Raw genomic sequence first — 18003 nt, 5'->3', positions numbered from 1 at the left:
GGAATAAAGCAGGAATTGACCAAAATAAAGGTTGGCTCTTAGTGAACTTAAATATAGTTGGGGAAAATATATTTAAGCATTATCCTGACTAAAACAACCACATTTCATGCAAGTACAGTTGAATATATATGCTATTCCTCAATCACATGCACATAGCACACTGCTCACTGCAGGACTATTGAGACCACGCCCCCTACATGCACGGTGCATTCCTCCATCACATGCACACATGATTTCTAGAATCCTGCAGAGGCTAGGCTTCAGAAGCTTGAGGGAAGATGCTTTTTGATTTGCATGTTGAATGGGACTTTGTTGGAGGGAGAGCGGCTCTTTTCATTTAACATTTTGAATTTCCAATTTGGAATATTTTCAAAATCCCCCAGCTTAACTCCCCATGGAAATTTAACAGAAACTTTCCACCCCTTTGCAATCCTGGTGCTGTGTTGCATCTTACAAACGTCTAAGAAGTATCTCTCTGCACTGAACATTTTTAAAAGGAGGCCATGTCCAGCATGCATTAAACTGAACAGAGCAGGTTTACTTGGATTAGAAGTCAGACACTGGAATGACATAAAGCCTTCTGTTTTTTTCACATTATAATCCCCATGTACCAATGTGTAAAATCATGTGAACAACTGTGTGTCAGATTATATGGATGAGAAGCTACAGAAACACATCTTGAATCAGCGCCAGTCTCACCTGATCTTTTAACTATTTACTTTGTCAGTAGGTTACAACACAACAATGTAAGACATGATTAAACACTGCCATTCCAGCATGTTTGGTTGTGGTGCTTTTCATGTGCATCAAAATAAAGAAGAGAATGGATTTTTATGAGCATTAAAAGTTTATTCTTCAAAACTGATAAAAAAAATCTTTAGAAAAAGGTAAAATCGTATGATTTGTGTTTTGTTCAAAACATACTAATTTATACATTTCATTATAATCATATCAGTGTTGATTTAATTGTTGCTTGTTACATTTTATCTGTAATTTTCTTGAGCTGGGGATAAGTCCTGAGAACACTGGGAACTTTGAGAAGTTCAAGAAAAAGGGAGCAGGACTCTGGACCCTTATCGATCACTCCATCAATCATTTCAGTAACGGCCTGTTCTGGCAGAGAGGTATGTTTGATATTCTGATATTCTCTGTCTGTGATGATGAGTTTGGCATGTACATGCTGCAGGATGAAGGAGTGATCTGCCCTCAGCAAGTCGATGAGCTCCACCTTGTGCTCAGTGATGAACCTCACAGCAGGGTCCTGTAAGATAGAGCAGGTTTTGTTTCCTGAACACATTTGGTTTAAAGTTAAGACAGAAGTGAGGAAAATATGTACTTTTTAATATGTTCAACTTTGGAAAAATGATCTGATATTTTGTATGTCTCTGTGGTGGTTCTGAGGTCTGCATGTGAAGTTTTTTGTTATTTATTTTATTATTAACCTCCATCTTGTTTGAGATTTCAGGGGTGTGTTTATCCTTTGACAGCTTCCCTGTCTGTATGGGAATGTACAGTGTTTAAGTTCCTCAGAGACATTAACACGTTTGCCTCACACACTCAGAGTCACATTTTAAATTTTAATATTATTTTGAGATCTTTTAAAGCAACAAATCCTGAACATTTTCCCACTGACACAGTAATGTCTGTAGAGTTTCTTTCATTCTAGTCTTCCCCTTCAACAGCTAGCAAAGTGTACTTTGGTAAACATCTCTAGTTGTGTAGATCTGCAACACATCTCCATTATGCTTTTTTGGTTTTCTGATATAATTTCAGAAAATTCAAGAAAGTGGGTAAAACAGCATTGTTCAGTGAGGCTGAAGAGAACTCTGGATGGTGAGTGACGCAGACTGCAGTCGTATGTGAGCTGCTGGTATTCTCTGATTCAGAAAGGTCCTACAGTGCTGTTTTTACCAAGTCCCACTCTTGACAGCAGGAGCTCTCTGGGTTCATGGGCTCACAGTTTGCACACCTGCACCAGATAACTTGGGATCTCTCCTGCTCTCATGTAGCTCAGAACTCTTTTAGAGCATGTTACCAAATATCAAATCCTTCATACGACTGTTTTCATTAACTTCAACTGAAGTTACATAAATCAAGCCAACTGTGTGCGCGTGTGTGTGTGTGTGTGTGTGTGTGTGTGTGTGTGTGGACTGCACTGTACCTGGGTGGAAGGCTGAGGCATCTCATCTACTTGTCCTGAGAAGGGAGCAGTGTTAGCATGAGCTGATTTTTTCCTGATTTTATTAAAGATGTCATAATGTTTAATTATTTCAATAAAGAGCAAAAAGTTATCTGCACCTACTTGGGATTTTTTCACACATATTGACGTATCCATGGTATCAAAAGTACCGGATATTCTATCAGTACATATTACACTGCCACCCTGTGCAGTGTAATCAGCCGGATTCGGCCCAACAGCATTTCCTGAAGAAGGAAAAAATGTTCACAATGTCTATAAAAACATTATAAATGTAAAGATCAGATCATGTGTTTGAAATTGTAAAAGCTACATTCTCTACTGAAGCTAAGCAATGATACTATGGAATGTTCCATGAGGAATCTTTATTCGTACCAGGTTTATAGTCTGGATCACTCTCTGTCTCTATATTCACGTTGAGGGATTTTCCTTCTCCACGTATATCTCTGGCCATTACGACGCTGCCCCCATCAGCGACCACTGCTGGAGTGGATGATCCTGTAAATATGAATCACAATCTTACCTAACTTTTACAGACTTGTACTGAAAAACACTGGTCATTGGTGGGTTGGAGTTTGATGTTGCCTTAGAGCACATACTCTCATCTTTTTTACTTTGGGATTGTACCTCTCTGAACTCACTCAAAGATAAAATAAACGCACATACCTAATGCTCTCAGGACTGAATTCCGGATGCCCATGATCTGCAAAGAAGAAAGATAAATGCAAAATGTTCACCTGATGCAGTTTGAAAGAACAATGAGCAGTTTGTGCATTTCTTGGCCCCACCCATGAAAAAGGCAGCCACAAATTCTTCCTAAATCGAAAGTAAATGAAACGACAACACCTGAAAGGCGTTTGTAGAAACGTTCTATATTATAATAATCAAAATGTTACCAATATCAGAAGTACTCTTCAGTTTTCTATATGGGAGTGTATTTTTGTTTTCCTTTGCACTTTTTTCTGCTTGTATTTGTCCAGATTACAAATGGTTCAGCACTTTGGCGCACCGTTAACGCGCACAAGAGGACTTTCCTCTCCAAAATGTTTTCACTGACATATTAAAAATTCCCTCACAAGACCATCGCCTGGATTCAGATTAGACATGTTGTATGCAAAAACAAATGCTAAACCTTCAGTTAACTAACTCTATCACAAAACTACAGCTTTGCTGTGTTAACTCCAGAGTCTCCATGACACAGTACGGTACACTGAAATGAGTGAACTGCTTACCTGCGTTAGGTTTAAGTTAGAGAGCTGTCGCCAAACAAAGCCTGTTGGTAAAAAAAAAATTGATCCAAATAATGAGATTGTATATTAACAGACTTTTGGTTGATGAAAACTTAGCCCTTCTCTTAAACTTTTGCTCCTCTAACTTTACGCAGGAAACCCAGAAGAGCACTCCCTCTTTCTTTAGCTCAACCTGTGTAGTGTACATTAGAGGCGGAGAAAACACGGGCGGCACACAGAAGCAGAGTTTTGTATTGTGTAAGACTGATTTGAATAAGGGCACGATAGAGGAGTTCTAATATGTTCCCTGTAACATCCTGTCAGGAAATCACACGTGTGCTGGTAACCGGGTTTGTTATTTTAAAACTATCCTTAGGGTTTATACTGCTGTCTAAGTAGAAGGAAAAAAATCAAAAAATGTCACGAGCCCATCACAGACCATCTTGGATTTACGCACGAGGGGGATCAGCCTCCCTTCAAGCATTAAACTAAGAAAAGTCAATTTTAAGCACCTCATGACCTTTGATACGCAAAAATAAGTAATGTATGCTTGTTTATGATGTTCAACCAGGCAGACAGCCCAGGAGAAGACACAGAAATGTTTATTTTTTCCTTGTGTAGTGGGAGCAGTGCTCATAGGCTGTTTCCGAAATCGCCTACTATACTAGCAGTACGTACTGATATGTCCAAAATTCAGTATGTAGTAAGTAGTATGTGGACAAGAGCAAAATCTGCAGTATGCCAAATCTCCCCGGATGTCTACTGATTCGGGAAAATTTCACAGTATGCATCAGACCAGTCTGCCTCACGTACTGTTTCCCATAATGCACAGCGCTCGTTCTGCTTTTTCTTTTTCCTCATTTTTTGACGGGAGGAAATCCGTTTTTGGGTGCTGTGAAAGTTATCAAATTACATATAAACCACTTCCTAACTTTTTAAATCATAAATGGATGCTAAATAAGCATTTTATTTATCGGCTTCGCCATTGTGTACTTCCGCTTTCCAAAACCGGAAATCCAGCGAAGTCTGGCTCAGCATGCTGCATGACAGATCAGACAGAACAGTCATACTACATACTAAATTCAAACGCAGTATGTAGTAGGCAATACCTACTGCCTACTACATTAGTAAGTAGTATGTAGCAGGCCGTTTCGGAAACAGCCACTGTCTTGGTTTTTCATTGTTTGCCTTGAATGCAGCCTCTTGGAAGTAGATCAATCCTCCCCCTAATCAGGTGAACCATATAAAAAGCACCTGTGGCAACATGGCTGCCTCTCTGTCTGGTTTGCCTGCCAGTTGCCACATGCTCCTTGCACTGAGGTAGGTTAGAAAAAAAGGATTATTCCCACATTGTTTTTAATTAATTTTTCACTTACTTAAAGCCAACACAGTTAATTTTGTCTTGGAATAGCCCCCTGTCTGCCTCGCTAGCTTGGGTGAAGTGGTGTCTGGTCTGATTGAGGTTTGTTTGTTTTAAAGATTGTTAATTCCTGAGATGTGGAACTATTTTATAGGATCCATTTTATCTCTTGTATAGTGTCTGTTCCATTGGTCCTTTTTGCTTGAGGCGTCCTTGGTAGCTGTTCCCATGGGTCATTGTTACAGTGAAGCAAGTTCCTGGTAAGTTGGGCAACATGAGGGTTGAGGCATACTTTATGAAATGTAATTATTTATTTTTCTGTATTTCAGGCCTTATCGGCTGCTGTTTTGCCTTTTTGCTTTGCCTTGATTGATTTGCCTTTTTATTGATTTGTTTTGGCCTTGGATGAATGTATGTGCTTTCAGTTTTTAACTGAACCAACTGGTTTATTTGTTTTCTTTGTCTAATACTTTTGTCATTTCCCCTGTAGCGTGGTGGTTGCTAGCTGCTTATTGAGGCTAGGCACTCTAGGTGGTTCCCTGCACTGTTCGTTGTTGTTAGCGCATTGGGACACAATAGTTTGCCTTGAGTTCACGAGTGGTGGGTAAGTTGCACTCCTGGAAGACACCCCTAGATTTTAAGCTGCCTCCCCTCTGCTGGCACCCCTTGCTTCCCCCTCTGATTTAGCTAATTTTTAAATCACATTGATTTGAAAGTGAATTTTTAAGGGAAAATAAAAAAATTGTATTGTAATAAACTTTTAATACAGCTCCCCCAACTGACTAATTTTTTTTTTTTTTTAGCAATAACTAACCCTGCTCTCTTCACAGATGCACCCATTTTAAGTTATCAATAAATTTACATTTTCTCTTGAACCACGTCTATCTAAATTCAGTTATTGAACCTGTGTTGCCTTTTTATTTATTAAGATGTTTGTTTATTTCTTGGGGGGGAAATACCCCAGGTGGTGTCAAATGGTTACATTTTTGTTTCTTTACTTTATGTCAAACCCTTAATGTTGCCCCCCTCCACCTTGCCACACTTGTCTAACATGCTAACAGAGATTTAATAACTTGTGGGTTGGCTGGATGCCATAGTCCCATGTTTATAAGTTGCCATGGCAAGGAGGTAAAGTGACGACGGGTTGTTTAATTCTTTTACGCACATCTCCAGCGGTCCCTGGGCACCCATTAAGCACCCATTGATCCAGTAAATGTGAATCACAATCTTGCCTGTCTTTTACAGACTTTTATTGAAAAAAAAAAATGGTCATTGCTGGGTTGGAGTTTGATGTTGCCTTGGAGCACATACACTTTTTTTTTTTTTTTTTTTATAACTTTGGGATTGTACCTCTCTGAACTCACTCAAAGATAAAATAAAGCCACATACCAAATGCTCTCAGGACTGAATTCCCAATGCCCATGATCTGCAAAGAAGAAAGATGATGCACAATTTACATCTGAGGCAGTTTGACAGAACGAAAAGCATTTTGTGCATTTCTTGGCCCCACCCATGAAAAAGGCAGCCACAAATTCTTCCTAAATCGAAAGTAAATGAAATGACAACACCTGAAAGGCGCTTGTAGAAACGTTCTATATTATAATAATCAAAATGTTACCAATATCAGAAGTACTCTTCAGTTTTCTATATGGGAGTGTATCTTTGTTTTCCTTTGCACTTTTTTCTGCTTGTATTTGTCCAGATTACAAATGGTTCAGCACTTTGGCGCACCGTTTACGTGCACAAGAGGACTTTCCTCTCCAAAATGTTTTCACTGAAAATTCCCTCACAAGACCATCGCCTGGATTCAGATTAGGCATTTTGTATGAAAAACAAATGCTAAACCTTCAGTTAACTAACTTTATCACAAAACTACAGCTTTGCTGCGTTAACTCCAGAGTCTCCATGACACAGTACGGTACACTGAAATGAGTGAAATGCTTACCTTAGGTGTAAGTTACGGTGCTGAACAAAGCCTGTTGGTTTAAAAAAAAAAAAGGATCCAAATAATGAGGTTGTATATTAACAGACTTTTGGTTGATAAAAACTTAGCTCTTAAACGTTTGCTCCTAACTTTAAGCAGGAAACTCAGAAGAGCACTCCCTCTTTCTTTAGCTCAACCTGTGTAGTGTACGTCTTTAACTGCGGAGAAAACACGGGCGGCACACAGGAGCAGAGTTTTGTATTGTGTACGACTGATTTGAATAAGGGCACGATAGAGGAGTTCTATGTTCCCTGTAACATCCTGTCAGGAAATCACACGTGTGCTGGCAACCGGGTTTGTTATTTTAAAACTATCCTTAGGGTTTATACTGCTGTCTAATAGTGATGGGAATTCCGGCTCTTTTTAGAGATTCGGTTCTTTTGGCTCGGCTCACTACAAAGAGTCGACTCTTTCGGCTCCCAACTGGCTCCTCAGATTTTTTTCTTGATAAAATGAATGTATTACCTAAAACAATATAAAATTATTTGTAAAATGAATCACTGAATGAATTATAAAGACCCCTCTCAGTTAGACAAAAATGTCCAATCTCTGATGTCTGTATATTAAACTTTTAAACACCTTCATTCACAGCAGGTTCCCTTGACTGTCTTTATTCTTCCAATTGCACTGCATGGATAAACAGTTCTGATGTCCATGACCTGGAGGACTGAGAACCTTCACAGACAGATCTAATGTGCCTTTGCAGGTTTTTTGTGGAGCCTGATTGACACTTTCACCTTGCACAGTCAACATTCTGCCTTTGAACTGTGTATCCCGTTGAACTGTCTAAATTTTACTGCGTTTCCTGCAGTCACTCGTTTTCTCCCCATTCCAGTGCGTTCTGTCTGTCGCGCACGTTCCCTCCCTCTCGTCTCCCTCCTGTTGCTGCTCACTGTAGTGATGTGCGGATCGATACTGAAATAATAATTAAAGAATCATTTATTTTAATGGTTTTATTCTACTTATTTTCTCTTTTTGTGTTTAAAACACCATTTTCACTTATTTTGTATGATTGTGTCCTCTGTTTGGTTTTTCTGTTGTATTAGCTGGGCTATATTGTAAATGAGGCTGCTACCTCAATATACTTACAAGTTTAAAATAAATAACTCAGAAATACACTATTTTAGATTTACCAGGCACATTAGGTGTATTTGCACAAAGTATCGGTATCGCCGATACCAGCCTGAATTTTAGAGGGCCATAGGTCAAATTTAATTCCCACTGACACACAGGCGCATACTTGCGCACGTATAAACGCGTTACAGGCTCAGTGACAATCACAATCTCATTCTCTCAGAGGTAGGTTATCACAATCTTTAGAAATAGCTGAGGACCCAAGAGCAGACAAACATAAATATATTAAATCAATCCAAAAACACCTCGAGTAAAACAGAAAATCCTGCAAAACAAAGTTCAAAGTCCAAAATGTCCAAAAGCAACACAATCATTGAGGGGCCGCAGGGAAAATACACAGAAGAACACAAGGAATCACACTTGGGGAAGAATGAAATTAACTGACAAAGAGAGAAGGGACACAGAAAAACTTCATACACCGGGTGATCAACACAGGTATGACACAAGACATGGGTGAAACTAATGAGGTTAGTCAATCAGGAGCGGCACACACCCACACAGGCATGAAATAAAATCTCTCTCTCTCTCCTCACTCACTCACTCACTCACTCACACACACACACACACACACACACACACACAGCAAGTAACCCCAAATATAACAGGAAACACTCAAGACTGAGAATAATGTGTGAAAATACACACAAGAACACACTTCTGTCTTTCGTTTAACAACTCCCCTCATTCTGCCTTTCTTTCTTGTCCTTTTGCTTTTTCTTCCTCTCCTTCTCCTCACCCCCTCTTTTTACAATCTTTTTTCCTTCTTCCCCCTCTCCCCACTTTTTCTTTTCATTTTCTTCCATGAACAAAGTGATACCTCTTATCTCTTTGCATGTAAGTTATGTTTTCTGACAAATGTCATCCTGTTCTCTTTTGATAGTCAAATGCACGACTCACTGTGAATATACGGTGGTAAAAAATTATGAAAGGGTTTTCCTTCACCATGCTGGGATTAGTCTCACCTTACCTCCTACCCCCTTTCAGTGGTTACAGACATCAATGATTACAGTATGGAAACGAGAGTCCTTTCACAGATGTTTTTTTTTTTTTCTTGTGTAGTTCATAAAGAGGCATCACAGTTCATCTGTGCACTGTTTCCACCATGTGCTGTTTTCTTAACTTCTTTTAACACAGAATGTCCCTGCTGTGGTATAAATAAAGGTTTATATTGTTTTACCTCATCTTATTTTAGCACAGTTTCATACTGAATATAAACAATAGTAAGTTACAAAAAATACTCATCACCATGTTTTTATTGACAAAAACAAATAGATTCACTTCATGACAAAACTAAGAAAACATGAAAACAGAACAAACAAGATTACTTTATTATTATATTAACCATCCAGTAGTGTTAGCTGAGCCGACTGTATGCTCCATGAAATTAAGCATTAGTGACTTCTTTGTTTTAGAAGTTGACAAAAAGGAACCTGGAACAACAGAAAATTAAACATAACAATGATTTTGGATATGTGATGAATATGAAACACTGATGGTTAGGACTGACTGCTGAGGAAGAAGATCAGAAAGTAAATGGTTTGCCCTTAATCCTAAATTGGCCTACTTCACCCTTCATGGTATCAAGCGTGCAGTGTGTGAGTCTGTGAAGGCTTGATAAAGTTTGAACATGAAGAACACACTCACATGACATTACAAGCTGCCTGGAGACAAGATGTGCTACTAGATTATCACAAAAAATGCAGACGCTGTTTCATTCTGCCATTTTTTTCTCCCTAGCATGTTATTTTGCCCATTTTGTTGTCCTTGCACTTGTAAGCTTTAACAGGAAAGTCAGTATGAGTTGAGGTTAACATATGTTTACATTATTGTAATCCTATGGTAAAGGTGAGCCTTGTCAAGAGTTCATTTTTAGAATGACTTGCCTTCTTAATGTGTTTGAGACCATCAGTTGTGTTGTTCAGAGGTAGGGTTAGCACACAATGGATAGCTCTATTTGACCTCTATTGTAATCCATATTATAGCAAAACCAGATTATTTCACAGTTTTAATGTCTTCAGTTTTAATCTGCAATGTCGAAAATAATTAAAATAAATGAAAACCATTGAATGAGAAGGTGTGTCCAAACTTTTGACTGGAAGTGTTCTTCTGTTGTTCTCATTACATTTACCTGGAGCTCGCTCATCCTAGCCTCTCATTGGTTGGTTCGGTGACATGTGATTGAGTGACAAGAAAGTGTTGTGGTTATGCCGATCCAGTGTGGCTACAGTAAAGTGCTCTTGAGAAAGTGTTATCCATCTCCATCCTGCTGTTTCTTATTAATAGAGTGACCCAACCACCACACATGGAACCTTCATGTTACACACACTTGACATTTATAGATACATGTTCATTTACTTGGAGACTTAGTTCCACCTGTGGTTTGGGAACCATCAGGGAGGGAAAAAGCATGTTAACCTTGTGTGTCCCACCTACCCCACTTGACTAGACTCATAAGTTTAAACCCTGACCAACATTTGTCCTTTTGAAAGCTGTACAATCCCTGGAAACTTAATCAGTTTCATAAATGTCTCCTAATGACTTAAAATAAATGAAAACAGCAACAAAATGTATTCCCCTCTGCTTAATAAGAAATCCATAAACCATGGTAAAAATGTTTGGAGTACAGCATGAAGATCTGAGCTCCCTTTGGATGAACTGTGTGGTCAACAAAGCCAAAGAGACATTAGGCCAACCTGGACACATTTAAGACCAGGATTTCTCTTTAATGCCCTCAGAGTGGCGCTACCTCACCCCTTCAAGGAGAACGAACAGATATGCAAATTATTTCAGGCTGTAAAATAAATCATCCCTCTGGGATCAATAAAATTCTCTGAATCTGATTTTTGAATCTGAAACCTTTGATTTATGATAACAAACACTGCCATTCCAGCATGTTTGGTTGTGGTGCTTTTCATGTGCATCAAAATAAAGAAGAGAATGGATTTTTATGAGCATTAAAAGTTTATTCTTCAAAACTGATAAAAAAATCTTTAGAAAAAGGTAAAATCGTATGATTTGTGTTTTGTTCAAAACATACTAATTTAAACATTTCATTATAATCATATCAGTGTTGATTTAATTGTTGCCTGTTACATTTTATCTGTAATTTTCTTGAGCTGGGGATAAGTCCTGAGAACACTGTGAACTTTGAGAAGTTCAAGAAAAAGGGAGCAGGACTCTGGACCCTTATCGATCACTCCATCAATCATTTCAGTAACAGCCTGTTCTGGCAGAGAGGTATGTTTGATATTCTGATATTCTCTGTCTGTGATGATGAGTTTGGCATGTACATGCTGCAGGATGAAGGAGTGATCCGCCCTCAGCAGGTCGATGAGCTCCACCTTGTGCTCAGTGATGAACCTCACAGCAGGGTCCTGTAAGATAGAGCAGGTTTTGTTTCCTGAACACATTTGGTTTAAAGTTAAGACAGAAGTGAGGAAAATATGTACTTTTTAATATGTTCAACTTTGGAAAAATGATCTGATATTTTGTATGTCTCTGTGGTGGTTCTGAGGTCTGCATGTGAAGTTTTTGTTATTTATTTTATTATTAACCTCCATCTTGTTTGAGATTTCAGGGGTGTGTTTATCCTTTGACAGCTTCCCTGTCTGTATGGGAATGTACAGTGTTTAAGTTCCTCAGAGACATTAACACGTTTGCCTCACACACTCAGAGTCACATTTTAAATTTTAATATTATTTTGAGATCTTTTGAAGCAACAAATCCTGAACATTTTCCCACTGACACAGTAATGTCTGTAGAGTTTCTTTCATTCTAGTCTTCCCCTTCAACAGCTAGCAAAGTGTACTTTGGTAAACATCTCTAGTTGTGTAGATCTGCAACACATCTCCATTTTGCTTTTTTGGTTTTCTGATATAATTTCAGAAAATTCAAGAAAGTGGGTAAAACAGCATTGTTCAGTGAGGCTGAAGAGAACTCTGGATGGTGAGTGACGCAGACTGCAGTTGTATGTGAGCTGCTGGTATTCTCTGATTCAGAAAGGTCCTACAGTGCTGTTTTTACCAAGTCCCACTCTTGACAGCAGGAGCTCTCTGGGTTCATGGGCTCACAGTTTGCACACCTGCACCAGATAACTTGAGATCCCTCCTGCTCTCATGTAGCTCAGAACTCTTATAGAGCATGTTACCAAATATCAAATCCTTCATACGACTGTTTTCATTAACTTCCACTGAAGTTACATAAATCAAGCCAACTGTGTGCGTGTGTGTGTGTGTGTGTGTGTGTGTGTGTGTGTGTGTGTGTGTGTGTGGACTGCACTTTACCTGGGTGGAAGGCTGAGGTGTCTCATCTACTTGTCCTGAGAAGGGAGCAGTGTTAGCATGAGCTGATTTTTTCCTGATTTTATTAAAGATGTCATAATGTTTAATTATTTCAATAAAGAGCAAAAAGTTACCTGCACGCACTTTGGATTTTTTCACACATATTGACGTATCCATGGTATCAAAAGTACCGGATATTATGTCAGCACATATTACACTGCCACCCTGTGCAGTGTAATCAGCCGGAGCCGGCCCAACAGCATTTCCTGAAGAATGAAAAAATTTTCACAATGTCTATAAAAATATTATAAATGTAAAGATCAGATCATGTGTTTAAATTGTAAAAGCTACATTCTCTACTGAAGCTAAGCAATGATACTATGGAATGTTCCATGAGGAATCTTTATTCGTACCAGGTTTATAGTCTGGATCACTCTCTGTCTCTATATTCAAGTTGATGGATTTTGCTTGTCCACGTATATCTCTGGCCATTACGACGCTGCTCCCATCAGCGACCACTGTTGGAGTGGATGATCCTGTAAATATGAATCACAATCTTACCTAACTTTTACAGACTTGTACTGAAAAACACTGGTCATTGTTGGGTTGGAGTTTGATGTTGCCTTAGAGCACATACTCTCATCTTTTTTACTTTGGGATTGTACCTCTCTGAACTCACTCAAGATAAAGTAAAGCCACATACCTAATGCTTCCAGGGCTGACTTCAGCTTGTCCATGATCTGCAAAGAATAAAGATAAATGCACAATATACATATGAGGCAGTTTAACAGAACAATAAGCATTTTGTGCATTTCTTGGCCCCACCCATGAAAAAGGCAGCCACAAATTCTTCCTAAATCGAAAGTAAATAAAATGACAACACCTGAAAGGCGTTTGTAGAAACGTTCTATATTATAATAATCAAAATGTTACCAATATCAGAAGTACTCTTCAGTTTTCTATATGGGAGTGTATTTTTGTTTTCCTTTGCACTTTTTTCTGCTTGTATTTGTCCGGATTTCAAATGGTTCAGCGCTTTGGCGCACCGTTTACGCGCACAAGAGGACTTTCCTCTCCAAAATGTTTTCACTGACATATTAAAAATTCCCTCACAAGACCATCGCCTGGATTCAGATTAGACATGTTGTATGCAAAAACAAATGCTAAACCTTCAGTTAACTAACTCTATCACAAAACTACAGCTTTGCTGCGTTAACTCCAGAGTCTCATATGACGCATTACATTACACTGAAATGAGTGAACTGCTTACCTGCGTTAGGTGTAAGTTACGGTGCTGATCAAAGCCTGTTGGTAAAAAAAAATTGATCCAAATAATGAGGTTGTATATTAACAGACTTTTGGTTGATAGAAACTTAGTTCTTCTCTTAAACTTTTGCTCCTCTAACTTTACGCAGGAAACCCAGAAGAGCACTTCCTCTTTCTTTAGCTCAGCCTGTGTAGTGTACATTAGAGGCGGAGAAAACACGGGCGGTGTTGTGCCGAGAAACGCCTGCCCGCCGAGCATTGCATCCCCATCGCGGGAACGCGCACCGCTCATAGTGGAGCGGTCCACGGCAATGTACAGTTTAAAACCGATACAATTCTTATTTGTGGGGCTAAACAGTGGTGAGTAATGACCCAAAAGTAAAGTTTATATCTTGTTGTGACATTTTGTTGAGTAGACCTTAAAGAATAAGCCTTTTTATCAGCCTAAACGTTTGACTGATGTGTGACTTCATTTCAATGCGGAAAACGCAAAACCATGATGATCGATTGAATTTTACTGTGTTACTGGAGTGTTCTGTGATAATCGAGCCCACTGTATCATTTAGCATACATCAACACTGACAGGTAAACAAGCAAATAAAATCACAGGGTTTCATTAAACAGTTGTAGTGTAGAAATTCAGCAGACGTGTAATGATAACTTCTTTTAAATCAGCTGTCTGCCGAATTATGCATCCACCTGTTATTCAGCTGATTAGACTATTAAAAGTCACTTATATATCAATTTTGCACATGGACAGTCCACAAAATATGAGCTGCAATAGTTTAGGACTCCAAAGAATCCCTAAACTGCCCTAAACTTAAACCCACAAAGAGAGCCCAGGATGTGATGGGTCCCTCACGATGTGGTCAGGGTCATAATAAAGTTGAACTGAACCTTCTATCACTTTTTTCAGTTTGTGTGTTTTTGCTTTTCTAAAGATACCAGAGAACACTTGTACAGGCTTACAACTTGAGTGCGCCTGTGTACAACTGAGAAGCAGGCACACTGGCAGCTTGCAGGAGCTGCAGAACTGAACTAACAGACCCATTATGAACACTAAACAGTAACAAGCGTCCACTCCATGATAAATCTTTCACTTTGAGAACACCCAGAGCTGAGTTTAAACACATACTGGACTCTGTATATTTTAAAATGAGCCCCCTCATTGACACATTTAGGTGGGTGGATGACATAAGGTAAAAAAAATAGCACAATAAGACAGAAAAGAGCCTGTGTGTTGTCAGTTTGTATTTAAATGAAGGAGAGTTAGGTTTGTAGGACTGTAATGTTTGATTCCTAGGATGGACATTCACTGTGGTACATCAGTCTGAATCTATATGACAGGACCCAGGGGAACATTTACTGCACTATCGACTCCAGTTGAAGGCACATTAATACACAAGGCACCTTTTCTTCAAGCTTAGACAACACTGTGAGTATGTGGTTCTGTAAATGAAAACAAATATAATATAACATAACATAAATAGATAAGGGGACTTACATCCTCAGATTTATCCTGTTAAGTATTCATACTCATTATACAGATTACTTTAATCACTCTTTTTAACTCAATGTAAAATGTTTTGATTATACATTCATTCAAAGTTTGGTTCCACTGAAGAAAAGCCACCACAGAAACCATCACATGCAGTGATAAACATTAAGGGGGACCACTAAACACAGGGGGAACTCAAATCCTCATTGCCCTCAGTCCTGTTATCCTGGTGAAGAGTGCCCTCTAGTGGCGAAAATAGAACATGAACATACAGAACTTTGTTGTCTATAATAATGACTGAACACAAACTATTACACACAAGACACTGAATATAAATGTGATCCAGCAGTAAAAATGAGATTCATGTTTACAGCCTACCCGTCTTCATGTAGTGTGTGTGGGATCTCAGTTATCATTACTCACAACGCACCGGATACATGCAGAAACAGACGCATCTGTATTTCCTTAATCTATCCTGCTATTCAAAATAGATGCTTATGCCATGCACTCTACTGTGCCCCCAAACCATCACAGCTGCTGGTTTATGAACTCAGTCGGTCCCTCTCCTCTTTAGTCAGGAGGACACACCATTTGATTTGCAAACAAAATTTCAAATATGACTCCTCAGACCTCAGGTTAGTTTACCACTTCGCCTCAGTGCTCAGGTTCACCTGTGTTTCTGGATCATATTTATGTATATATGGTCTCTCTGTGCATGGTGCAGTTGTAACCTGCATTTGTGGACACAGCGAAAAACAGTTTTCACGGACAATAGTGTGCAACACTTATTTTCATGTATTTATTTTACGTCCAACAGTGACAAGAGAGAGAGGCAGAGCTCAGCAAAAGCACAGGTGCAGCATCCTGAACAGAGACAGATGCGACCTGAGCTGTTTCTGACAGTTCAGCACCATGGACAGCGATGCTCTTCCTGTACTCACCTGGGAAGGAAACTGTATCTCACTACAGGAGCTCAACATTAGGGCCGCAGACACCCACAGTAAACATATGATCTTCTTTTTTGTAAAATAACATAAATGTTTAAATTTTACTTGTGTTGAGGGAGATCTGTTTATTGAGAAGATCTGAGGGAGTTATTCATGTTTGAACATGAATTGATGTTTAATCTAATCCTTCATGAATATAGGGGGTATTAGTTTACTTCTATACCTCAGCTCCGCTCTACTTTGATCCTTGTTAGTGATACTTTTGTGTCCTCTCTCCTCAGCTTGTTTCAGTCTCAGTTCTCTGTCACAGAAGAAGAGTGAGGTCTTAAACAAGTTTTTTTTCATTATAATTTTCATGAAGACTTAGCGGGAACACATGTCAAAGTCAGTGAGTGTGTGGACATTGAGACTGGGCCCAAGTGTGTGTGTGTGGAGATCTCCTTCCTGCTCAGCACATGCCTGTATGTCACAGCAGTTCAATGAAGACTTCAAGTTGCAGATCATTGTGGCATTAATTATCCTTCCTCATGAATACCAAAGTAAGAATGAAGCCAGTCTTCATTCTTTTTCTACATAAAAAGACTAAATTAGGAGTCTATTTAACTGTATTGTGTGTTGGTACAAATCAGATTACAGACTGTAAAAAGTATTTCATGTCTCATATTATGGGATGCCCTGAGACCACTTCAACAGTAAAAATCATGAGGCCTACATGAAATAGTTTGAAAGAGAAGATCTCCATCTCTTCAGTTGAACCACTTCATCTGCTCAGTGACTTTGATGGTTCCAGTTTCCCTTAAAGTCAACTGAATATTGTAAAATACATTGACAGTACACTGGTTATCAATCATGAAAATAGAATAAATTATATTGTGGCTCACCTCATTAATTCCTTCATCAACCTCCACTTCCTGTCTGGAATCAGGCTCCTTCTGTCCACCTTTGCCATGTTGGTGTAAAATCAATGGATGTTTGTTTGGAGAGTCCCTAATCGTTACTGTTTACAAACATACACACGAAAGGTTCAGATAGCAATCTGATAACACTCTGTACTCTATTATGATTGTTTAAATAACTGCATGGAATACATGGTGTGATGGGTGCTTAAGTAGGAGTTCAAGTACTAAAAATATGATTTTATCACAGTAAACTGAGTAGATGTAAGTGGCTACATGTCAGACTAACAATCAACACATGCAGTTTCCTCCACAGTGGGCATGCTCTGTTTGGTTCTAACACTTCAAAGTAAATGTTTGCTCTCAATAACCAGGTTATAAATAACTAGAGCATCACAGCTGAAATAAACAGCCTTACCTGTATCATTAGTTCAGTCTTGGAATATGAGCTAACAGGCATACAAACACGATCATACTGCAAATGTTACAGGCCTCACACATGAGTTACCTGTAACTAGATGATGTGTGTCATGTTAAATGACAGGAGAAGCCGAGACAGGGGACGTTACCTGAGTTTATTCAGCAGACTGCTCTCTGTTTGACGGCAGGAAGCTCATTGCAGTGTTACCACAACTAATGCTGATTTTAGGGGGTACTCTCTCTGGTGGTGTACATAACTAACAAGACCCCAGACCTCCACTTGTGTACATGTTGCACTCAATATATTCTGCATCCATCAATCCATCCATATCTGGTATCCAGGTGAGTACAGGTAGAGTGTTGTGATCTCGTCTCCTGGGAGTCTTGTGTGGCCGTCGCTGTCCAAGGTGCTGAACTGTCAGAAACAGCTTAGGGGTCTAATTTATAAACGTTGCTTACGCACAAAACTGGGCCTGAAACTGGCGTACACCAGTTTTCACACCAAGTTTGTGATTCATAAAAACAAATTTGATGGGAAAATGTGCCAACTAGTAGGCAAAATCCAACCAATCTAATCCAATCTATCTAATCCAATCTAATCCACTTTATTTATATAGCACATTTAAAAAAAAAAAAATCAAGTTAAGCAAAGTGCTGCACAGTGAGGTAAACACAGTGACCTCACTCTTCCTCTGATCAGCTCACCAGACTGGACAAGCTGATCAGGTGGGCGCTGTGCCTATCCTGCGTTGTGACCTTGTCAGTCGGGGGGTGGGCACAGTGGGCGTGCAC

The 18003-nt window shown here is 39.1% G+C and overlaps 1 protein-coding gene and 1 long non-coding RNA gene across 2 annotated transcripts; one reads left to right on the top strand and one right to left on the bottom strand.

Annotated features, from left to right (window-relative positions):
* The first annotated feature begins 4670 nt into the window (after nucleotides 1-4670).
* On the top strand, nucleotides 4671-5564 carry LOC117820679. The gene is made up of 4 exons (XR_004632818.1): nucleotides 4671-4746; nucleotides 4838-4888; nucleotides 4964-5046; nucleotides 5116-5564. It is a non-coding gene; the product is annotated as an uncharacterized LOC117820679 (long non-coding RNA).
* Nucleotides 5565-10846: 5282 nt separating this feature from the next.
* si:dkey-10c21.1 lies at nucleotides 10847-13646 on the bottom strand. The gene is made up of 6 exons (XM_034694553.1): nucleotides 13455-13646; nucleotides 12888-12924; nucleotides 12598-12720; nucleotides 12319-12450; nucleotides 12188-12222; nucleotides 10847-11278 (listed from the first exon to the last, which is right to left on the bottom strand). The coding sequence occupies exons 2-6, from the start codon at nucleotides 12919-12921 to the stop codon at nucleotides 10994-10996; spliced, it is 609 nt and encodes a 202-aa protein (XP_034550444.1). The 5' UTR covers nucleotides 12922-12924; nucleotides 13455-13646; the 3' UTR covers nucleotides 10847-10993.
* Nucleotides 13647-18003: the final 4357 nt, after the last annotated feature.

This window comes from Notolabrus celidotus, chromosome 10, assembly GCF_009762535.1.
Source record: "Notolabrus celidotus isolate fNotCel1 chromosome 10, fNotCel1.pri, whole genome shotgun sequence".
Taxonomy (NCBI): domain Eukaryota; kingdom Metazoa; phylum Chordata; class Actinopteri; order Labriformes; family Labridae; genus Notolabrus; species Notolabrus celidotus.
Note: the sequence above shows the minus strand (reverse complement) of the source record. Positions and strands in the feature narration are given on the sequence as shown.